Raw genomic sequence first — 25933 nt, forward strand, 5'->3', positions numbered from 1 at the left:
TCAGATTATTTCCATCATAGCTGACCTTGCGTCTGCATGCCTCCGTAGTGTATATTGGAATGCCAAAAAAAGCCGCTATTAGTGATAGTACATAATGAGTTGCAGAATGAAGCAATTCAGCGTTCTCGTATACTAGAAATGTTTTCACTCTCCACGTGGGTAACAAACATAAATATTAAAACACAGATATGCCTAACTGTAAACAATGTCGAGGGTCCTAAAAAGTACTATAGTTCAGAGGACTTGCTGCGGAAGACTATGGAAGCCATTAGGGAAAAATACAATGGGTATATTCAAATTTACACTGATGGGTCAAAAATAGGAGAGGCGGTTGGTGCGGCATTTTACGATTCTCAATCTAATATAACAGCAGCCTTCAACTTAAACAATAAGACTTCTATCATGGCGGCAGAACTATTCGCAATTACAGAATCGCTCTCATATATACAGTCATGTGATGGAACGAACTTTGTAGTGCTCAGTGACTCGAAGAGCGCACTACAGCATTTAGCTCGATGCACCTCTGGTGAACGAGGTCTCCCCGTAGCTTACACTGCTTTGGATATATATTTAATGCTTTTAAGTAGCGGCAAGAATATACAATTCCAATGGGTTCCATCACACGTGAATGTCGTAGGTAACGAAATCGCCGATAAATTAGCCAAAATTGGGGTTACTGAAGGTATATCTGTAAACTATATGCCTTTCTTTACTGATTTGTTAAGAGACGTCAGAATAAAGTGCTACGAAATTTGGAAGGATTATTTTGATAGGAGGTCGAAAGAGAAAGGCATATGGTATAAAACTATGGTTAGTGAACCGCCCAAAATACCCTGGTTTTACGATGCTCAGCTAAACAGACAACTTGTTGTTACTAGTATGCGACTGCGATCCGGGCACATGCCACTTAATGTGTTCGGACACCTAATGAGAGTAGTAGATTCCCCTAACTGCTCGAGCTGTGGGGTAAGAGAAGATACCTACCACGCACTGGTGGAGTGTGCCCGGATCGGGGCCGACCGCAGGGCATTTGTTAAGCAAACCAAAATCAACCTAATTGACGTGGGCATTTGTAATAGTTTGCTATCTCAACCCACATCTAAGCAAGCTATTAAGTTATATTATCTGATTATAAAACTGTTTAATTGTAGAAATTAATCACACTATGTAATTACAATGAGGCCGACATCATCGCTAAGCGATAAAGGCCTTTTACCCAAATAAAGATTAAAAAAAAAAAAAAAAAAATTTTCTTTAGAACCCGATATCTGTTTTAGAATATAAACTAAACTATAATAGTTTAGTTTATAGTCTATAGTTTAGTTTATATTATATTAAAAAATATAATAGTTTAGAGTATATTCTAAAGCAGATATCGATAAAAGAAATTTGAACAAGCATTGGAATGGCAAAAAGTACATCATCAGCGTATTAAGTTATTTACAATGTGAATGATTGGCATCATGGCTAGGCATCTGTGACCGACTATCCGGCGGGTGTCGACTAAATTCGTCACGCTCAACAGGTGTTACAGTTAAGTAATAAATAATTTTTATTTTATTACACCAGTTTTAAAATTTGAGTACTTGAACTAGTATTACCAGAAAACTAGTGCCATAAAGTGTAATCGGCAACATTTCGAAGCATTTCGTTATGTCCCAACGGCGCAGTAACTAAAGTAGTTTATATCATCGTTTACGTAACTTTCACAAAGTATCATCTTTACTTTAACTGTACTTTAATATAAACTTTATTACTTGTTGATAAAGTTGTTTTAAGTGGTAAAGTTGAGATAGAGTTCAGAGAATTATTTGAGAAATTAAATTTCAATCGTGAACCAATTGCCAATTCTACAGTAAATGTATTAAAGTTTCGAAAGTGATGCGTAATCAGTAATTTAATTAGGTGGTTATGGCAATAAAATATCATCAGGATTCAGTGTCGAAATGAGTTTTTTGAGCTCATTACAGCAGGTGAGGAAATTTATGTGATTGGCAAAGTTGCAAAGGTATGAGCGGTAAGGAGATTTTTGGCGCAAGGCTCTTGGTATTTAGGACACTTGAATTAAAAAATCTGAAAGTTTTCGAGGTTGATCACAGACAATTTTCTGTCTGAATGACAGTTTTCTGTTTTGCGAGTGTCAATGATGCGGAAAATTTGAGGAGGTTGAAAAAAAAATTGAGGGAAATAAAACAAAACAGCACTATAATTTAATGCATTCTAGGTCCCATGCAAAAACATTTGAAGTTGTTGTAAACTTTTTAACGATTGGTAAACTCATTCATAAGCTTTACAATCTCTTTAAATATTAATTTATAGTCTATCGGTCTAACGTTCAATATTGACATATTTTCATTTTAATTCCCATTTAAATAAATAGAAAATAGATTTTTTTGACAAAGTAAACAGTTTGGCCTAGCTCGTAGCAGTGATCCTGTTTGCTAAACCGCGGTCCTTGGTTCGAATCCCGGCAAGAGCATTTTTAGTGTGATGAGCACAGAATATATTTGTTCCGGAGTCATGAATGTTTTCTATGTATGTAAGATTGTAAGTATTTGTATGTTATATGTATCGTTATCTGAGTACCCACAACACAAGGCTTTCTTGAGGTTGCAGTGGGACTTAATCAATTCCAGTAAGAATGTTCTGTGATATTTATTTATTTAAATTCATGACCTTTCACTAAAATTGGAACCAGACTCCCACTAAACGTTGAAAATTGAATAAAATCTTGTAATAAGTGTGAAAGAATTATTAGGCGTGAACAATTGACTTATATAAGATTGAACTTGAAACCGTGGAGGTGAACGCTCATTGTAGTTTAGTTCTTGAACTTTAAATTAGTGAACTATTAACGTTTAATGATTAGATTTAATGATTCTTCATTACAGGTAAATTAATATTAGTTAAAGGATTTAATTACTCAATGTTAAGCAGATGATCGTTAGGATTAATCTTACAAATAGCCATGTATATAATTATATCATCATTCATAAAATTCGGATACCAACGTAGTCCTCATAATTTTAAAAATAAAACGCATGGAGCATAAATTAATATAATTGAAATACAGATAATTAAAAAAAAAAGATCGTACATAACATCAAATAAACAAACACAAATTGTGTTATTCCTCTTTTAAAATGTACTTTGATTTTCTCTGGTACATCTTCTCACTAAAGTCTTGTACGACGTATTTCAGTACATAATTATGACCCTTTTAAGTTTCCACCTCAGCAGTTCTTAAAAATTTTGTACATAGCCACGTCAGCAAATTTTGATTGATCCTATTTTGTCACCAACATTTAGTAATATAAGTCAACTTTCGTAAGATATAATATAGGATAATTTTTATAATTAAGAAAATATAAATACCTTAATGATGAAATAAAACTTACTAAAATCTCAATTCATAAAAAAAAACAAATTTAACTTTTTCCTTAATTTTTGTACAAACTTTTTGAGAATTACTGCTGACCTGACAAAAATCGCCGTACTTGTATTGTAATGTTCTATTGTCACTATATTTTTTTCTTCACTCCTGCCATAAAGCTGTCAAGTAAATATGACTTTTACAACATTTCACATGCTCTAATATGCACAATTATCACTCTTTGTCTCGCCCCAAGGTCGGTTGCGTGAAATCAGTCATGAAAACATACTATTGTTTTGACATAGTCATGCAATTTCTTTTATTTGTTTCGTTAATCAAGTTGTTAGGTACTATTATTTTAAGCGTTTGTTCATAGACATACAATACAATACAAATTCACTTTATTGCACAACCTTAGAAATGTACTTAGGAACACACATAGTACATACAATCAATCCATACTAATATTAAAAATGCGAAAGTATGCGTGTATGTTTGTCCGTCTTTCACGGCAAAACGGAGCGACGAATCGACGTGAATTTTTAGAAGCCGCGGGCAAAAGCTAGTTTAATTATACAGGTAAAGAACTTGTGGCCTTATCGCTAAAGAGCGATCTCTTTCAGACAACATTTCAGTAGTGGTTAAATGATATTCATAATTTTACTAATTAGGAGGTGCAAAAAAACTAAATAGTAGTACCTAGACCATATAAGTACATACATACAATATATACATACTATTTACATATAAAATGTATAAAACATGGAAATTAGTCAAACTTACATTAAGAAAATAATTTTTGGTAAAAATATACAACCCAGAATAATATAAATACTTTTTGACTTGATTGGCTGAGCTCTCGAAATGAACGTATAGTTTTTTGGGAAGTTAATAGAAAAATATGTAAAAATAAATACCTATCTATACCTATTATTAATTGTATAGTAAATATATGCAATTAATCAATATATCAAATCTTCAGACATTATTGACTCAACTAATTAGTTAACCGCGTGAAATTTTCCTTGACTACTTAATTAACTAAAAAAACTAGCGCAACCATACAACATCAACAGAACCCGTTCCGACATTCAAACTGACAAGTCTTCACGGTCGTCTTGACAGTTTGGCAATCGTTCTGATATGGAAACTGTCATTTAGATTCTGAATGAAGGGTAGCGGGTTCATTTCCTGCGGTCGAAGTTTGTTTAGTGAGATAAAATATATCTGATTCGGTAATCAAATATTCATTTTATACATAACATGAACGTCATGAACTAGCGCCTGTATTTCCAAAAGGAGTAGGCAGAGCACATGAAACCCATGTTGCCAGCCTAATGCGCACCCTACGATTTACCTCCCACGTTCATCTGTATCACGTGGGCAGAAAGGAACGACTCTTTTGTAAGCGGTTCTCGTACCCTAAAACTTGTGCTTGTCAGGCATGGTTAGGTGAATATAATATAGATCCAGATGTCTGAAACCAATGTTTACTATACTATACCTATAGCTTTTATAGCGGGCATGTCATGTGGGACGGAAACAATACCTTTAAGCTTGAAATCAGTGACTAACTTTAATTTACTGATTTTACTGACTTTAAAAATAAAATATATACCATAAAACCCGTACTAATTTTTATAAGTCATATAAATTTTTCAAATATATATTATCTGCATTCTTCTATAGTGTTATTTTTATAATTAAAACAGTAGGTGGGCTAATCATAATTATACCTTGTACTTGGCCTTTACCGTTATGGTATTTTATACGTAATTGCATTATTAGCGCATATTTTATTATTATTACTTTAATAATTCGGACCATTATTGCGCTCGGCCTTTGCATTGACCCACATCGAAGATCAAAACAATAACAAAACTTTACTCTTAAACTAATGGGATTTTACTACTCATGGAAAGAGTGATTGGCCAATTGGCTATTTTTTTCTGACTCATCTGAATAGGAAAGAAATATTTGAACGAATGTTACAGAAACTGCTGAACCTAGTAGGTACAGTATTTTCTACTACTAATAAATTTAATACTACTAATAAAATTTTGTTGAATTTAGTGCCTACATTTTCGAAACTTACACTAATACTAGGCGTTATTTTCAGCTTTTGTAAAGCCAGGCGAAGTTAGGATATAGGTACTGGGCGAAGATACGTTACAAGGAGTTTTTGACACTGATAATAATTATTTGCTTGCGTGTATGTAATTAAATAAATAAATAAATATTGGGAGACTTCAGGGGATAGGTAATTAGGTATGCGTGGAGGAATTTAAGGGAGGCCTTTGCCCAATAGTGGGACAATACGGGCTCTTAATAATAATAATGGGGACACCTTACACAGACCAACTTACCCCATACTAATCAAAGTATGTACTATGGGTGCTAAGCGACGATACACATACTTAAATAGATAAATACATACTTATATACATAGAAAACATCCATGAATTTACATACTTTCATTGTATCTCGTCTATACTGGCGTAACGTAACCTAATTCGATTAATTTAGGTAAATTGTTATTAAAAAAAATGGTAAACACAATATGGTGAAAAAAACTACTGATAAAATCATAAAATTGTCAACGGAACCCTACTTTTAAGAACAAACAGGTGGTCTAGATAAGGTTAGGTCTAATATTTAGAAAGCTTCAAGTTCAAGTGTAGTAGACCTTGTTCGTAATGTAAAAATGGATTACTCAAAATGTCATTGTATAAAACCACCAAAGATTTACTACTCAAATACGTTAACACCATATTAATAAGACACAAAATAGGTAAGATTAGGAATGAAGGAGTTGGAAAAATTACTATAATTACGTGGATTATATGAATTACTGCTATACAATAGGTGGCAGTGACCGTCAAAATGTATTTGTATAATTAATATAATGTTGTGTTAGGTTACCGCGATAGTTACTCATGAAATAAAACTATGGCAACGGATTAAATCGCGTATAATGAATTTACAATTTATATATACCGACATTTCGAACACTTTACTTTCGGGATGAAATGTAAATTCATTAAACGCGATTTAATCCGTTTCCTTAGTTTTATTTTATGAATAATATGTTCAAAATTATCTGAACACTATGTGAAGCTTTAAGATATTGTTGATACTTTTGATTTCAGTAAATCTTTACTTAGTATGCCACTTTTCTCGCCAGTCTCGCCACTATACACTATAAGCGTCAATTTATTTTATTTTTCCATATTTGGACATGATTGCGTAATACTTACATTATTTCCAGGGAAAAAAGTGCTGAAAACCATAAAATACCAACGTCATAATTACCGATTTCGCAAATTATACATTGGCCCAGCACAAAAAAACTGGGAAATATGAATTAATTAATGTCCTATTTTATACATTGGACCAAAGGAGGTGATCATTAAAATACGATTTTCCAAATAAAATGTCTCATTGACAACGTTTTGTAGACGAATAAATTACTGCGAAACGATGTTCAGCAAAATCTACGAGCAAATCTGCTAAGATTGGTCAAGGAAACTTTAGGACTCCAAATCAAACACGACGTGAGCATTTCTTTTTTTTGTCATTTTTATGAAATGTGATATTTTTGAAAAAAATGCTATTTCTACTCAGAATTACTATTTTTTCAATCCTAGTAGTTAAAAAAATTGTCCCATACGATTTTTTCTTATTTTGTTACCATTTTCCGTACATGTTGTATGGGGTAACAAAAGAGGAAAGTAACAAAAATGTATGGAAATTCTGGGACACTTTTTGCCTCCCAGTGAGATTAAAAGTACTCGTGATTCTGAGTACAATTGACCTAAAATTCCCTAAAACAATAAAAAAAATATTGGCAAAAAAAAAAAAAAAAGAAATGCTCACGTATGTACCTACGCAAATTTAATTTTAAATAGGCGGTCTGCCGGCCTAGCCAAAGTGACAATCGTTGACGCTAGACGCCGATCGAAACACAGTCTGGCTCTGTCTTGCCGATACGGAAGAGCGATAAGGATAGATAGCTACGAAAACGATATTATCGTAAGCGTTTGCGCATTTGGCTACGTACCCAGCATAATATGAAATGAAATGAAATTTATTTTCCAAGTAGGCATATTACGATGCGCATATGAACGTCAAATAAAGCTACGCCGGCTCTAACCCTACGCCTCAGCCTCGAGAAAATTTCAGTCCCCCCTCAGTTGGAGGGGGTATCCACTATGGGACCGGCAAGAAACTCAGCGGGCCACTTCTTTTCAAAACATAGAGTTAGAGGTACAAGATTATCTCAGTCTTCAGATCAAAGTGCCTTACCAATTTGAAACAATGTCCGGCCGACTTATCGGAAATCACCGAACAAATTGGAAAGGCGACAAGATCCGGACTGGACCGGTTCCGGCGACCTTGAACTCGGCTGAAAGCGAACTTGAACAATTATGGCCGGTGATATAATGTTATTGTTATTGAGCAAAACGAATCGGTTCCGAGTTCCGTTTACGTAAAAGAGCTTGTTTATCTTATACTACACGAATCCAATACTAATATTATAAATTTAATGGGAAAGTGTGTGTGTCTGTTTGTTTGTCCGTCTTTCGCGGCAAAACGGAGCGACGAATTGTCGTGATTTTTTAAGTGGAGATAGTTGAAGGGATGGAGAGTGACATAGGCTACTTTTTGTCTCTTTCTAACGCGAGCGAAGCCGCGGGCAAAGGCTAGTACTACATAAATACAATCACGCCTATATTTCATAAAGATGTCGATAGAGCACATGAAACTACTCAAGTTTCAGTGCCAAATGACAAATAAGGGGTTAAAAGAAGCCGGAATTGGGACATTTCAGTGACAGGTTGCCAGCCTCTCGCCTACTCAATTTAACCCATATCCCACAGTCGACTTCTAGGTACAGTCAACCAATTGGCACCCTAGGCCACTCTACAACCATGTCAAAATGACAAGCAGTAAGAGATTTCTTACAATCTAATTTATAACGTCCCTATGACATAGTTCTACAGTGGCCTAGGGTTCCATTTGGTTGACTGTAGAACACCCACGAGAAGGAAGGGGGTGGTGAACTTCTCAACTCGCCACCGCACGGGTCTCTAGGCAATAAATAATGAGCAATTATTTAACGCCAGTTTTTATGGGGGCTGATATTTTTTTTTCATTCCAACCCCAACGTGTTATATATTGTTGGATAGGTATTTAAAAATGAATAAGGGTTTACTCAGATCGTTTTTTGATAATATTGATATTTTCGGAAATAGTCGCTCCTAAAGGAAAAAGAAGTGCGTCCCCTCCCTTCTATTTTTTGAACTATAATTATGTTTAAAAAATATGAAAAAAATCACAAAAGTAGAACGTTATAAAGACTTTCTAGGATAATTATTTTGAAATTGATAGGTTCAGTAGTTTTTGAGAAAAATACGGAAAACTACGGAACCCTACACTGAGCGTGGCCCGACACGCTCTTGGCCGGGTTTTTGTTACATAAGTTACAAGTAGTGGCAGGAAACTCTAGCGCTGACCGTTATTGAGCAGAAGTCACAAATAGGTCTCTCAGGGGATTACAGGGCCGTAGGATGTGCGTCCTCATGCGCAGCTATTCCTTCCACATTTCACTCAGCGTTACGGCCCAGCCACGACATTGGTCTAAACGCGGCAGCGGCGAGCGGCAGCCATACGTGCGAATGAAAAGTCCCATCGCTGTGTCTCGCTTCAATGTATGGCCGCCTCTCGCCGCTGTCGCACTTATACCAATGTCGTGGCTGAGCCGTTAAACTTACGTTCCGCTACTTGTAAGGTAGGATATTATATCATTATTTCTTGGTAGGTACATTTTGTTGCCTTCAATAAATTTATATTTATAATTTTACTAGCTTTTGCCCATGGTTTCAATAGCGTTAACTTTCCATACAAACTACCTCCCCCCATTTTAGAGAAGAGGAGGGGTTAGAAAGAGATAAAAATCTACATCTCTTCATCTATCTCCACTTCAAAAATCACGTCAATTCGTTGCTCCGTTTTGCCGCGAAAGACGGTCAAACAAACAGACACACATACTTTCCCATTTATAATATTAGTATGGATATGGATTATCATACCTAAATTATAACCTGTCTCAAAAGCTGGCCTAAAGGTGACTACTAAATATCAATATCTCGAAATTGTCCTCGCATTTAAAAATAGGCTCATCTCAAGTTCTGCAATATAAGATTACGATAAGATGACCTTGACCTCCCGAACTTGAGTTTACGTAAACTATTTGTGGTCACGACCACAATAGGCTGTGATATAATTGTTGCTATGATCTTTTTTATTGTTTTCCGCTTAGTAACTAATGAAATCAACTAGTTTAAACTAACGGTTTTGATCATTTAAAACTTTTTGTTAGTAAATACTTTATGGATTGTCATTAAATTACGATGACGCTTTATTTTATAGATCCTACCACATTGTTACCCCACTTTTGGGAATAATCTTCTTTTTAGTTTTTGTCTTTTTTGGTTGTAGTTTACTATTACTGATCACACACAAATATTTTGTTAGTAATGTTTTTTTTTATAACATAAAACACTTTTCACTGCAAAAATAAAATCTAGTATTAAATATTTAATTTGTATACTGATTTTTCATACTGCTAGTTTTATAAATCACTGTACTATATAAATATCGGACTTGGCAAAGCTTTGTGGTCGGGCTAAATATTTTTATAGTCTATATAAGTACTCGTAATTACACTACGGTTTGTATTATCATATGATTGCTCACAATCGATACTAAGATAAACAGCACAATTGAATAATCACTACACAGATTAACGTTTTGCTAAATTCATATTCCCCATTTTCCCACCTTCACAATGCCTGTCTTTCGCATAAAAATACAAAATATAAACATGAAAACAAAGAACTTAATTAATCAAAAACGTTGATAATTTACACGACAACATCCGCGTAGGCAAGGACTTTGCACAAAACGGGCAAAAAACATTTCCTGGCAGGACACCGAGCACTTTCAAATGTTCAGAAATAACCGATACAGCATGACAGTAACCAACTACATACGATCTTGGTCGTTGGGTTTCGTGATTGTAGTTCAAAATTACATCATGTTAGTTCACTAATTATGTTATGAATGAACTTTTATGAATGGTCTAGATTTTTTTCAAGATTACAAAAGAAACTAATTACTTATACTTATTTGACTAAAATAAAGTCTCCAATTGTTTATTAATTAAGTATTAAATTGTACGTTCATATACGTATGTATAAAACAATTATATTATTTGGTTTTTCGTTGACATGTCTACGTTCGGGATTATCTTTGTCAAATCCTAGTTTTTGACCCTCTATTATACTTAAATCTTTCGTGCGATTTTGTGATTTTGTTATCTGCCAAAAGAGTTTATATTAAATGAAAAAATGAAAAAAAAATGAAAATGAAATATTTATTTTTCAAGTAGGCATATTACAATGCGCATATGAACGTCAAATAAAGCTACGCCGGCTCTAACCCTACGCCTCAGCCTCGAGAAGATTAAATAATTAGTAGATTGTAGTACAACTTTTCCTATAATCTGAGGATATAAGAAAAAATATCAGAAATAAGTACCTACCTAATTCATTTTAAGTGTTCATGCATTTCAGACTAAAATATTGGTTATTATTTGATTTTTTTTTCTTGATTAATGAAAACTACCTCTACAGTCGCTTCGATTTTGAAATGGTTTTATCTCAAAACTTTTCATAACATTCATGTGTAATAAGTTCCTTTTTTACTTTTGATATCTTTTATCAAATTTTTTTTACTCATTTCCTTTGCGTGTATGATAAATCCAATATCTAATATATTTCATAATACGATAAATTTAACGTTAAATATAAGTTTCACAACATCCTACATAAATCTACTAAAACACGGAAAGATAATTATAAACTACGAAGCAATAATTTTATACCAGTACTGTAATATTTGCAATATCCTTTCAATCGTTACCAGATATATTATTTAGTGTAGTGAACCGAAAAAAATGGAGTAGACTAAGTATTTAGTAGCATAGTTATATGCTAATTTTTCATTGTGTATTTGAACCGGATATATCTAATGGTAGGCTTAAAAGGTACAAGGTTCACGTACTTCTGACATGAACTGCATGTGCTTAACTTATTAATTAATTAATTGATTTGTTTTCAAAGTTGATAACTCAAATAACATGTATCGATATGTGTGTGTACGTCAATAACCTATGTAATTATGCTACATTATATGTTACAAATTCAATATTTCCGTTTAAATTTTTAGTCAATACTTTAACATTTTATGAGTAAACACTAAAACGTATTTAAAATAGCCAATTAAAATTGCACACGCGTTTTTTAAATATGTGTATCAATAGTAAAATAAGTTTTATACATTTATATACCAACCCCCTTATTCATAAACGTACTCTAAAGTTATCAAGCCGATAAAGTTCGTTTGTCTCTTACCGACGTATTGGTGTGATAGAAAAGGACAAACGAACTTTATCGGCTTGATAACTTTAGAATACGTTTATGAATAAGGGGGTAAATGAATAAAACAGTTCATATATATTATGTTCGAGATGAAAATTAACCGTTATTGATTTATCGATGTTTACTAGTAAACACTAAACAATTATACAAAATTACGTTGAATTAATTAGATGGTAATCGATGTATATCGATCCGTCATGTAAGAACAAAAGAAATGCGAATACATTTACCGATCAAATGATATCTGGGTCATATGGGAATACTGGTTAATATTATCAACAAGAAATCATATTTGTTTTCAATAACTAAAATGTGACAATTGTGATAAATTGATATTTTTTCGCTTATCAAACTTGTTAAAAATAGTTCATTACGTTTTAATTGATTTTAAATATTTGAATCAATTACGCCAAAAGTAAACACGATAGTTCAAAATGAGAATAGCTATCGAGATGAAATTGTAAATAAACAAACGCGACCGCGAATTTCAAATTCGAATTTTAAATTATTTTCTTAAACAAACGCACGAGGCGTCTGCCCCCTGTCCGACCGCCGGCCAAATACAAGGACTCTACACACTCCGCGCGCTGCGTTTTCCCGCCATAGCGGGGGTCATAGCGAAAGTCACTCCAAATATCCAAGTATAAAAACACAGAACACCAACCACTCTGCATCCAGTCATTCCCGACTCGAACACCACACAAGAGGCACAATGAAAAAAGCGGTGAGTGCCAAGTGCAAAGTGACAGTGCAAAGTGACTTCAAAGTGTCCCAAAGTGATGGATTGTACCAAAAGTGCCGTGCGTGAACTTTAACCGTGTGACAGTTTTGTATCGGCGTTTGTCGAGAAGCTATTACGCGTTAAAGTTAGTGCAGTTCGTTGCTGAAAACTAAAGTGACACAAGTCGAAATTAGGAAAAATCTGAGATGGCTTATTTTGAAATGTGTCATTGTTGTGTTTAAGTAACGAATGTGAACTACGCACGCATTTTTGTGATTTACTTTCAAAAGTGAATATTGGGATGTGATGAAGTCAAATTGCTCAAAATCACAAAATCAAGACAATTTTTCAAATAATTCATTACAAATATATATTAAAAATTGATAAGTGCAAGTTTATATAATTGTTAAACAAGAATACTTAACAAGCAAATTATATCATTTGAATTACGATAACGATAAAACAAAGATAATTCAAATTGTTAAGTGCAAAATTGTATGATTGTTATTTAACCAAGTATACTTATTAATACTTAATGAGTCAGTTATATACTTAAATTCAGTTATATAGTTACTATTCTTAAGTAATAATAAAGTTAGCCTTTGACTCATTAGTAACATTTGAACAAAGGTTCAAGCAGTCACATATTAGCACAGCCATTCTAATAAAAGGTCATGCACATTTTCTTGTTTTGAACATAAGGGCTTCAAACTTGTTAACAATTGCCATTTAAGGCACGATTATAGGTCAAAGTTGAATAAATACGTCTTGTTTTGAATTTTAACATTCAAGCGAAAATTGGGAATATCTTATATAGAACCAACTGCTCTTCAACGTACAATCGTATCTTATTTCAAATTCTTTGTTAGATTTAGCTTTGAAATCCCAATTTATATTTCTAATTTTCAAAAAATCTAGTAATGCGTTTTTATATTTTAAAAAAGCGAAAAAAGAACCTAAGAAAATGATTGACTTTTACCGAAACAATTAGCAGATGTAAGCAGATTTGAACAAGAACTATTGGCAGGCAATTCTGAAGTGTCTTCAGATACCGCAATACTTAAGTATTCATAAAGAAAAAACCTTCTAAAACTCATTTTACTTTTGTTAGCCATAGCCAAGTACGTTGCAAATACATGACAATTAGATACCTAATTATCTGTCTAAATAGTTTTACTCTAAAGTCTAGCCAATTACCAATATTGCAATAAATTAGCAGATCAATTGCGTCACAATAGTCTAACGGGTTTGGCAAGGAAGCGGTAGGGAAGCCTATACTGTTACATGACCACACGAGAGCCTGATAGTTAAATAACAAGGGATAGGTGTTACGGCGCAAACGTAACAGGTCAAGAAAAAATGTTGGTATTCAGCTAACACTCCTATTAAAGCAAAGAGTTATATTAATACCTAATAGTTCATTTCTTATAAAATTACACATTTGAACTAGAAACCCATTTGCATAGTTCTTTTTTGAAAAGTGTGTTTTTCTGTGAAAAGCTATTTTTTTAAAACTAATATGCCTCACAGAAAAATAACCATGTCCATAATGAATCAAAAAGGTGTCCATTATAACACTTAGTTAAATGCCTTGCAATTTAAGTTGGCGAAGTGAGAGCTAAAAATAGCTAGCTTGGAACTTAGTTGCGAAATCGAATAACGATGAGATATCCTGAATAACCCTGCTCACCTTAAAAGGCACAAGTGATTAGGCTGAACTATTCAAACTTAAAACTAATAAGATATAAGTCTCATTAACGAATTATCTCAAAAAGATCTTTATTAGTAAGATAACAAGTCTCAAAGTAATGATCAAGAGGGAAAATTTAGAACGTTCATATTCTAAGCTAAGATCCCGATCTAGTCAGTCTAGTCGGCTTAACGAGAAAAACATGCGATTTTCTTACAAATGGGCGGGATCAAAATATTCTAGGCCTGAGGAAATTATTGTAATTGGAAACTAGTTTGCTTACTTAATTAACAGATAGATATCTTAATCTTTTTCAAAAGGTTAAATCGAAAACCCTTTTTTATGCAAAATCTGCAAAAAGGCATAATTATTTATGCATTTTTCTACACATGATCTTTAATGAATGCCATATTTTATGTTGTCATTTGCCTGAATTATATTAGAACTATAATTAACCAACCTGTTATTGAAATATAATAATATATCAATAGTGACGAACCTTGCAAACGACATTTTAAATATAGACCTAGTCAATTTATAACAGTTTTTGCCATAATTAAATGCAGAATATGCAAATCCATAATACGCAGTGACCTATTAAGAGCTAGTTAGGTAAGTCTTAAGTACAACCGACTTCACAAACTGCAATGCCAAGCTCTCAAAATTATATACACACGTCTCTAAGACTTGTCAATAAAGTAGTGTATACATATATTTGAAATGGTGATTTGTATAGTTGTTTGTGGAGTCGACTGTAGTAGAAGTAGCCATGCATTGCGACAACGAGAAGAAACACTATCCCACGGACGGTGACCTCGTTCAAATATCGAATTCCGCGTCTGTGTGAATTTATTGTTTTATCTGATCCACGAATCGATTTATCGATATTATAATTAAGTTTTATAGGAGCAATTGAAATGCATAAAACAGGGCTGCTTCAAAAAACGAACATTAATTATCTTTCAATCTTGCATCAACTCCAAGAGTTCATGGACAATTAAATAACTTATTTATTTATAAATTTATATGAAGCGTTAATACTTAAGTTTTTGTTTTTACCTAGTAAAATGTGTAGTGTTAATGTTTAATGTAAATGTAGTTATAGCATATAAATATGTTGCCACGCCCTAATAGGGTCCATGAGCACACCTACTTTGTAACATCTTATAACACCATGGATGCAATAAAGAAATATGAATATGAATATGAACTTGAAAAAAAAATTACACTTGTTTACATAAAAAATCCCGTCTGTTAAATAGCAAGCACAGCAGAAGAAAAAGAAGACAAAAATATAGAAAATCTGAAAAAGAAGACTAAAACTAAAAACTAAGTCAAGTAAAATCCGTAAAGTGTCCTGCATAGTATCATGTTTTATGACTGTTATAAGAACACATAACCTGATGTCATCTACGCGTCCAAAGAATCACAAATGATTTTCACTATCGTTAAGAATATACGAGCCGTTTTCACTTCGGATGTGACACAAATTTAGAATTTAGAATAACGGGGTCTTCAAAACATTGTAGGTGTCCAGTTACGTGTTGTTACGCGTTTTTTGAATACGATGAAGACATTTTAAGTTACGTTAAGCGTGGGTAGTCAATAAATTCAAGATTATTCACAAGTGTAATACTTACTTGACAACTAATTTACATATTCTAGTTTTTAAAATTATTCTGATTTATGTATTTGTAATAACTGCAAATTGTGCAGGTCAAACCTGACTAACTACACTTGTTTGCTAGCTAACTGTAATTATTAAAGGATATTTAAACCCGGTAGTTGTAACTTCAAAGGAGCTACATTTATGAAATAGATATTTTATGCTAATTACAACAGTTTAATAGCATCTAAAACGGCAATTAGTGTTACAAAACAAACATTAATTCTGAATCTGTACGTAGATGGTATCAAAGCAGAATAAAGTTAGATAAAAGCTATATAGAAACACAGATAAAGTAAATCCCACAATGTCGTGACGCCGGCTCTGGGAGCGTTACCCAACTCGCCTTGTCAACTTGAAATGCAGCTGTCAATTTGAGACAATGGGGACTTCCACTATAATCCACTATTCCATTGTTTTGATACTTTGGTTTTAAGGATTAAAGTTTAGCAAAGACTTTGATTGTAAAGCCATTTCGAAAAATTACTCTTTCAATTTTTATCCTCCTTCACAAAAAAGTATAAACTCTCTACAGTTTTTTTGTGTGTGTGCCTGTTTACCATTAAATATGCACACGTTTAGAAAATCAGATTTATAAATAAAATTAATTATGCATTAGCAATACTAGGTTAATAGCTTGGCCAAACATCTTGCCCTAGCATATGATTATTTCTGAAGTAACACCATATTGCAATGTGGTAACTAATAGATGATTATAATTTCGAATCAAATTATGAAGTCATCTTCGGCAAGGTTATCGATTACATAAAGGAGAGAAATTCGATGATACGAGATTACCAATATGGGTATTAGGAAATGTAACTGGGCCACTGTCACGTGACTGTCAAAACTGACATGACTATATTACCTTGCAGAATCTATTGGTTTCCGATATGTAAACATTGATTATGCAATGAAACTGTTTTAGTTTATTTTGAATTCAAAACCAACAGTTTATACGTATAGTAAAATACCGATATATTGCAGTACTGTTACAGTTGTTGTTGTAGTAGTTTTAGACAACTTTTCTTCTCAAGGTGCTTACAAAATAGCCAGTTTGACTTTATCAAGCTTTCTCGATTTTGCAACGAAATCATACATCTATGAAACTTGACATAATTAATACATAGCATTACAAGTTACATTGATTCTCCCTATTTTACCCATGAGAGAGCATCGCAATATGTTTCAATAGATACAAAATGACGTACTAGTATTTGTAGTAATGAGGACTTACATCCTTCTAGTTCTACTTTCAACTGCGCAGGAGTGCGCAAGACATGGCAAACTTCACGCCGCTGCAACGCATGCGCGCTGACTCACGACCAATTGCGAATTGGTGCAAACTCAAACAATACTAAACAAACATCAATATTTGCATGTCAGATTATTTGACAATCTTATTCTAAGTTGACCGATTTCAAAATATGTTTTTAATTTATATGATTGTTCTTTTTTAGGGTTCCGTAGTCAACTAGGAACCCTTATAGTTTCGCCATGTCTGTCTGTCCGTCCGTCCGTCCGTCCGTCCGTCCGCGGATAATCTCAGTAACCGTAAGCACTAGAAAGCTGAAATTTGGTACCAATATGTATATCAATCACGCCAACAAAGTGCAAAAATAAAAAATGGAAAAAAATGTTTTATTAGGGTACCCCCCTACATGTAAAGTGGGGGCGGATATTTTTTTTCATTCCAACCCCAACGTGTGATATATTGTTGGATAGGTATTAAAAAATGAAGAAGGGTTTACTAAGATCATTTTTTGATAATATTAATATTTTCGGAAATAATCGCTTCTAAAGGAAAAAAAAGTGCGTCCCCCCCCTCTAACTTTTGAACCCTATGTTCAAAAAATATGAAAAAAATCACAATAGTAGATCTTTATAAAAACTTTCTAGGAAAATTGTTTTGAACTTGATAGGTTCAGTAGTTTTTGAGAAAAATACGGAAAACTACGGAACCCTACACTGTGCGTGGCCCGACACGCTCTTGGCCGGTTTTTTTTCTTTATGCACTGTATAATAGTGTAAAGAAAATGTTTGTCCATGTGTTCTCATGCTTTTGAAAAATAATCGTCTATTGTTAAATATTGAGAATGCGTGATTTCAGCCATTATCCGTACAATGAATTATCGGAATTTGAGGAAATTAATCACGCATGCAACATTCACTACCGTTTTATCATACTTGTTACGGTCTGTCTGTTCGTGTGACCTTTATGCAATATCATTTAACAGTCTTGTATCATCATGTTTAACCGTTATTTCGTCATTTAAGCAAATCCTAGCACGCTCTTTGTTAAATTTAACGGGTTAAAGCAAGGTTCTTACTTCGTTTACTATCGCTTTAAACTCTGTAACGAATGCACACGGATTTACAAGTACTGTTTCTGTTTGTATTTACAAGGAAGCCAGTTACGATGTTCGCTTTCCACGCTTTTTTAATTGAATGAAACGCATTACGAGTGCCTATCCGTTATTTAAGCGTTTATCGAATGTAAACGATACATTAAGGCAGATTTAACTGGTTATTAGACAGGCTAACGAGCAGGTTAAAGCTATTTAACGGTAGCAACTTAGCGACAAACACTTCATTAATAAAATAAAGATTGAAATGAAGAAATAAATCAGTACCATTGTATGATAAAAGGATTGCTAAATTATGAAAGGTTTTAAAGATTTTCTTCTTTTTTTCAGATCTGTTTAGTTTTCCTGCTGGTAGCAGCAGCTGCTGCCAGCGAGAAGAAGACTACAGAGAAAAAGGCAGAGCCTTTGGACAAGAAGTTGGACAAACGTGGTCTCCTGAACCTCGGCTACGGATATGGCATCAGCGGCCTTGACATCGGCCACATCGGCAGCTCTCACGGCCTCGGCGGCGCCTACAACTTCGTCGAAGAAGGCGCCATCGCCCACCATGGCTACGGAATACCTCTCGGTGAACACACCGACGTCACCAGGACCATCACTCTGGTCAAGGGAGTCCCCGTCGCCTACCCGGTCGACAGACCCGTGCCATACGCCGTCGAGAAGCATGTGCCATACCCCGTCAAGGTCCCCGTGCCCCAGCCGTACGAGGTCATCAAACACGTGCCCGTTCACGTGAAGGAGTACGTCAAGGTCCCAGTCCACGTCCCCGCTCCGTACCCGGTAGAGAAGAAGGTGCCCTACCCCGTCCACGTGCCCGTAGACAGGCCCTACCCCGTCAAGGTGTTGGTGCCCCAGCCCTACCCCGTCGAGAAGCACATCCCTTACCCGGTCAAGGTGCCCGTGCCGCAACCCTACCCCGTGGAGAAACACGTGCCATACCCCGTCGAAGTTAAAGTACCAGTTCCCCAGCCCTACCCCGTTGTGAAGCACGTCGGTGTCCCAGTTAAAGTGCCCGTCGACAGGCCTTACCCCGTGCACGTACCCGCTCCCTACCCCGTCGAGAAGCCCGTCCCCGTGGCCGTTCCTGTTGAGAAGCCCGTCGCTTACCCCGTGCACGTGCCCGTCGACAGGCCTTACCCCGTGCCCGTTGAGAAGCCCTACCCAGTTCCCGTGAAGGTGCCCGTCCCTGAGCCTTACCCAGTGTACAAGCACGTCCCATACGCGGTTGAGAGGCCAGTAGCCGTGCCAGTGAAGGTGCCGGTCGATAGGCCGTACCCCGTGCACGTCGAGAAGCACATCCCCATCGCCGTGGAGAAGCCCTACCCCGTGCCCGTGAAGGTGCCCGTCTTCGTCAACGAGCACTACGACCACTCCCACAGTCACCTCAACTACGGAGGCTCATACTACGAGCACTGAGTGCTCACCTAGGTTAAGGCCCATCTCAGCGCCCAGCATGGCCGGGACACCAGCAACAAAATTTTGTATATTTATAACGTCATATGGGCGTCGTGTAGCTAGTGATACAAGGTTACCATTTATAGGTTAAGATTGTAAAATAAGGAAAACACAAAATAAAAAATTGTAAAAATAACTTTGTTTCCATTTAAGAGTGAGGAAGTGAGTGTAAAGATAGAATTGTCGACTTGACCTTCACGGTTCGGCGGGCGATTGTATAATATTCTGAATGGTAGGAACGACCGTGCATTGTTGAACACAATAACAACAGATTGAGAAAAGAAACAATGACCACTTAAAACATGAACTCAAGCAAAGTAGTCATAATAGCTGAGAAGGCTTTCATAACGTTATAGACATAAAATGCAAGATAGTAATCTCATCAAAGTTCAATAATAAGGATATGTTTTATCGACAGCGACACTAAGTAAATATTTAGATCCAAATGGGCATGAAGTTTTAAAGATAATAAGTTCAATAATTGAAAAGATACCGGGCTTAGTTTATAACATAAAAAACTCTTTTAACAAAAAACTAAATGTAGTATCTCTCTACAAATCAGCAATTATGTAATATGGCTTTAAATAACTCCATAAATCTTATAAAATAATTGTGTTACTCTGAAATAGCTACGTGGGTATTTGAATTAGTCAATTTCCTTTCCATAATCGAGAATAAATCAAGTGAACGAGTTGTCTTTCAAAAACAAGTTACACCGCATTGCTCAACAAAATTTATACATTCATTTCTGGGACAAGGTATAACAACTGCATTTTCTGGAAAACTATCGGTCACTGGTTATGAAATTAGGAAGTCATCCTAGACTAGATTTAGCAAATTATTGATGTTATGTTCCTTTTATTTTATGTCTATTTGTTTTGTTTTAGTTTTCTTTGGTGTTCCAATAAATAATTTCTTCGTCTTCTTCTTCAAATACACTAAGAAAGACCAACATTTATTTAGGTTTGAGAATATTCTTTATTTAAACGTGAATAGCTTGTTTGGCGAAAAAGTTTATCTTACTGACAGGTAAATAAAAGTGTACCTTCTAAAAAAATCAATTTTTTGTTCATAGTACTTATCTTATATGTACTTAACTAAATAGAAGCCTTAGTATAGAAAAGAGCGTACACCCATCTTAAAGGCCGGAAACGCACCTCCAACACTTCTGGTGTTTCGGGTGTCCATGGGCGGCAGTGATCGTTTAACATCAGGCGATCTGTTTGCTCGTTTGCCTCCTATCTCATAAAAAAAAAATAGACAGAAGAGTTTTTTAGTGAAGCCTATTCAAAATAGTATATTATATAACGGTAACGTTATGAAGGCTATAAAAGTTGAGTACCGCGGTTAGGTCACGAGGCTTGCCGAGTGGCCTAAGTAAGGTACGAGACTTTTATAGCCTTCATAATGTTACGATTGTATACTATACTTTTTCTACGACAGCCAAATAAATACCTATTTGAGAATAATAAAATGGGTTGCTTACCTACTTCATATAATGAATGGGAATATTTGTGTGGATCTTAACTACTATATTCTGTCCACAATGTTGATGGCGAGAACTTGTTGCACAATTCTTCAAAATATACCAACAACGCGGTTTCAGAGAAAGTTGAAACATTTTTTTGCAATTTCCATTTCAAAACAATCATAACATTGTTGGTGCTCCTTACCCGACTTTTCAGGTAACGAATTGTCAGTCACTTTGATCGCCATAGCCTTGATTTCTTCGGAAGTACATAGTTCACCAGAATCACTTATAATTACTTAAGTTTTTGCACAATAACGTCGAATTAAAATAAACTACACAACACTAAAATACTAGTTCAAAAAGTTTCGTCAAAAGTTTACAAATGTCAAACATGCCATAGACAAGAGAAATAGAAAATAAGCCGGTTTTCAATTACGAAAAATGTGGTTGCGTTCAAGAATATTTAAATGTCGAATGTAAAATTATTTGATAAACTTATGATTTTTACCTTTGTTTTGCAATATCTAATATGTAAAACGCATTTCAGTTTATTTTTTCATCTTGATTTAAATTATGAACCTTAACATCATATTATTTATTAAAAGTTACAAATGAAAACATACCTGATAAATTGGAAGTTGTGTTTTAAAAAAAATTAACAGAACTCCTATATTCATATATGATTACTGCTGAGCAGTAATCATATGAACCTATAGACAAATAGACTTTCTTATCGTTACTCAAATGAACTTAATTTGGATACCGCTGACAATAATCTAATTGGCAGATTTGAGTGCTGGAGTAGAAAAAACTTATATTGTTCCAGTTTTACACACGTCCTTTTTAAGCAAAAGTGCAACAATTTCAAAATGTATCATTCAAATGTTACCTGACAGCTCACTTAAAATGTTCCTTATTACAAAGACTGAATGTCCACTAAAGATGATATAAGTAAGGCATTGCTCCCACCGGAAGCGAGTAAGCGATGAGCTATCGACAATAGAAACGAACAACAGATAGTAGCTCCCGTGTAACGCCGTGTCTTGCGTGGGCGACGGTCGCGCGACCGTCGCGTCTCATCGCATCGTCTACTTCCATATCGATAAGGTTTGATTTCGTATGCGTCGCATCGCCGTCGCGCGACCATCGCGCGATCGTCGCCCACGCAAGCCACGGCGTAAATAAAAGAGACGCGATGATAGCGCGAGCGAGTTATAGTTCGTCGCCGAGCGAAAAAAATAAAATAATAACTAACCTAACCTAACCACAAAATTAAAATTTTGAAAAACCCCCGACCGCGACCTAGTGGACCGATTTTCATGAAACATGGCTAAGAACACTCCCGATTAACTCAGCTTTCAGACAAAAAAAAACTAAATCAAAATCGGTTCATCCGTTCGAGAGCTACGATGCCACAGACAGACACACACACAGACAGACAGACAGACATACACACAGACCGACACGTCAAACTTATAACACCCCTTTCTTTTTTGCGTCGGGGGTTAAAAAAAAAACAGGAACCAATCTGTATATCGCTTTATCGCATACAAAATAAATCGATTAATTAGTGTGAGAGGACCTTAATCATAACATTAAAGTCATTGTCAAGTGTTTCACGGCACATGTCAAAGCAAATAACACTAGGAAGTGGTAAGGGATGCCACACACGTGTTCCTGTTCAATAATTAAATTAATTTTTTTTAGTATTTCTATAACTGTAAGAGTCAAGAGGCTAGTTTCTTAGAGAAATTGATTGTATGTGAACTAAATAATCTTTCCTTAAAGTTAACGGAATTCAATAAAAACCGGCCAAGAGCGTGTCGGGCTACGCTCAGTGTAGGTTTCCGTAGTTTTCCGTATTTTTCTCAAAAACTACTGAACCTATTAAGTTCAAAACAATTTTCTTAGAAAGTCTTTATAAAGTTCTACTTTTGTGATTTTTTTCATATTTTTTAAACATATGGTTCAAAAGTTAGAGGGGGGGGACGCACTTTTTTTTTCCATTAGGAGCGATTATTTCCAAAAATATTAATATTATCAAAAAACGATCTTAGTAAACCCTTATTCATTTTTAAATACCTACCCAACAATATATCACACGTTGGGGTTGGAATGAAAAAAAAATATCAGCCCCCACTTTACATGTAGGGGGGGTACCCTAATAAAACATTTTTTTCCATTTTTTATTTTTGCACTTTGTTGGCGTGATTGATATACATATTGGTACCAAATTTCAGCTTTCTAGTGATAACGGTCACTGAGATTATCCGCGGATGGACGGACAGACAGACATGGCGAAACTATAAGGGTTCCTAGTTGACTACGGAACCCTAAAAACAGGGTCTACAAATCGCTTGCTCTCTCTTTTCTTTACACTTTTGTTTCTGTTGACGGGGATCTGGCAGGCCCAGGCGGAGATGGCGGGACGACCTGGACGTGTATCTCAGCGACTGGCCGGAGATCGCTCATAACCGGGACGAGTGGAAATCGAAGGGGGAGGCCTGTGCCCAGGCAGTGGGACACAGTATAGGCTTGAAATAATAATAAAAATTTGTTTCTATCGCCGATTATAGCTAATCGCTTCCACGCTTTTGGTGGAACCAGTGCGCTAGCATTGCATGCAACAGTTTCGGCAACATCTGCTAAATTTGGTAACCTTGTTATGTTCTTATGGCTATTATAAGGCCATTTTTATGGTCAAATTGTGGCCTGAGAATGTAATGCAAGAGTGAATTGTGGTGCCATGTCAGGTTGGTGAGATTGATATTTTTATTTGAGTTTAACCTAGTTGCTTAAAAATAATTATGAAATGTTTTAAATAGGTACTTTGTTAATAAAAATATGGCCACAGAGTTTCAAGTAAAAAAAAAAAATAACCGAAAATGCCCGCAAATAATACATATTTCTAGTTTGGGCAAACCTTTGCTCTTGCCTTAATGTAAGGCACTTTTCTGATAGTTCACAAACAGAAAATCAGTTAGTGAAGGTAAGAGCCAAAAGTTGGCTGTGAAAAAAATATTGTTTTTCTTTTTCTTATAACTTTTTTCATATTCATAATTATTGGGAAGCTTTTATGAGTCATCCTGTCTTACTTATGTTAGCAATAACCGCTGTATTCGAACATTCTATGATTGAAATAAGATGTTATTGCAATATCTGTCAGTGGCAAAGGTTACGTGTTTATTCAAACAAAAATTTTTCTTACCGGCATATCTCATAATATATCATACCCACATCATATCCAGATCTAATATTTGTCGTATATAACGTTTGAATCGGGCAGTAAGATTACTTATTGTTACGAAATTTCAAAAAGTAAATATTATCATGATTTATCTCGTTTATCGTGTAATTTGTTTGCAAAAACTTCGTGTTAACGAGCCATCTCATCCATCACCAAACGTCATATTATTAATCACACCAAAGATAGACACGTTAATTCAGAAAAAAAAAATCGAAGTTCTCTAATTTGTTTGAGTATAACTAGGGAACAAATCAAATTATTTTATTGAATATTTTTTGATTTGTTCTTTTTTCAAGTAAGTAGTCACACTACTATATATAAATTATAAATTTAAATAGATATCATACACGAAAGAAAAAACGACAAGGCCCACTGGTGGCCGAGCCGGGAATCGAACCCGGGTCTTCAGCTTACGCGGCTAACGTCTTCACCATTAGATCACCCGCCCGGCGGGCGAGCGGCGGGCGGGTGGGTGGTCTAGTGGTGAAGACGTTAGCCACGTAAGCTGAAGACCCGGGTTCGATTCCCGGCTCGGCCTCCAGTGGGCCTTGTCGTTTTTTCTTTCGTGTATGATATCTATTTAAATTTATTGTTTGAGTATATTTGAAATTAAATAGGTACTAAAATTATAATCAGAAAGAATATTTTGTCACTATACGACTTTCAATAAACTAAAGGTTTTAGTTATTTAACCAAATCAATAACTTTTAATTCAATTATTATTGTGTGTCGACTTCAAACAGATCAACAAATTTTAATTTTATTTTCAATTGTGTTAATTGTGTAAATTTTGCACTTATTGTATTTATTTACTACTTATAATAAAACTATTGTATACTATGTATAATAAATACTCCAACACCAGAGTCAATAAATACTTCTTTTCATGTTCAATTATAATCAGGATAATACAATTTAAAAAAAAAAACTACCCAAAACTTTAACTGTATTCAAAATGTTCCACGTCTATCATAAAATCCATCTACAGAATTACCCCATATACCCGTACATTACTACATACAAAACAAAGCCTTATTGTACTATTGTTACCAGTCTCACACGCACCCATACACATCAGGACAAAAATAGTGTGGCAAAAAAATAATTAGAATCTGCTACAGCTATTACAGCAGTATGGTTTTCTTGTTGACAACTTGGCAGTCGCACGCTTAATGATTACAGTTTTTTTAAGCGGTGGCACCATAGTGCGTAAGTAATGAGTCATAAATATGTCAAAGTGTTTGATAATGCTCGAGATTTAGGATCGGTTGCAGCAAACAGTCTATCACTGTGAAAGTGTTCTTAAAATTTATAGTATAATGATTATGAACTTTGTAACTAGAGATCAATCTTTAGAAATTGCACATTTTGGCGATAAAATTCATTTCTTTTTTTTTTGTCTAAATCTGAATAATTTGTTCATTTTACAATTACTAACAG

At 34.9% G+C, this 25933-nt stretch overlaps 2 protein-coding genes across 2 annotated transcripts in view; one reads left to right on the top strand and one right to left on the bottom strand.

Annotated features, from left to right (window-relative positions):
* LOC125242606 (angiotensin-converting enzyme-like) overlaps positions 1 to 25933 on the bottom strand; it is a 274968-nt gene that overhangs the window by 95103 nt on the left and 153932 nt on the right. The gene's annotated exons all lie outside the window — the stretch shown is intronic.
* On the top strand, positions 12551 to 19908 carry LOC125242610 (BCL-6 corepressor-like protein 1). Its single transcript, XM_048151409.1, has 2 exons — positions 12551 to 12601; positions 18651 to 19908. The coding sequence occupies exons 1-2, from the start codon at positions 12590 to 12592 to the stop codon at positions 19734 to 19736; spliced, it is 1098 nt and encodes a 365-aa protein (XP_048007366.1). The 5' UTR covers positions 12551 to 12589; the 3' UTR covers positions 19737 to 19908.

This window comes from Leguminivora glycinivorella, chromosome 3 (assembly GCF_023078275.1).
Source record: "Leguminivora glycinivorella isolate SPB_JAAS2020 chromosome 3, LegGlyc_1.1, whole genome shotgun sequence".
Lineage (NCBI taxonomy): Eukaryota > Metazoa > Arthropoda > Insecta > Lepidoptera > Tortricidae > Leguminivora > Leguminivora glycinivorella.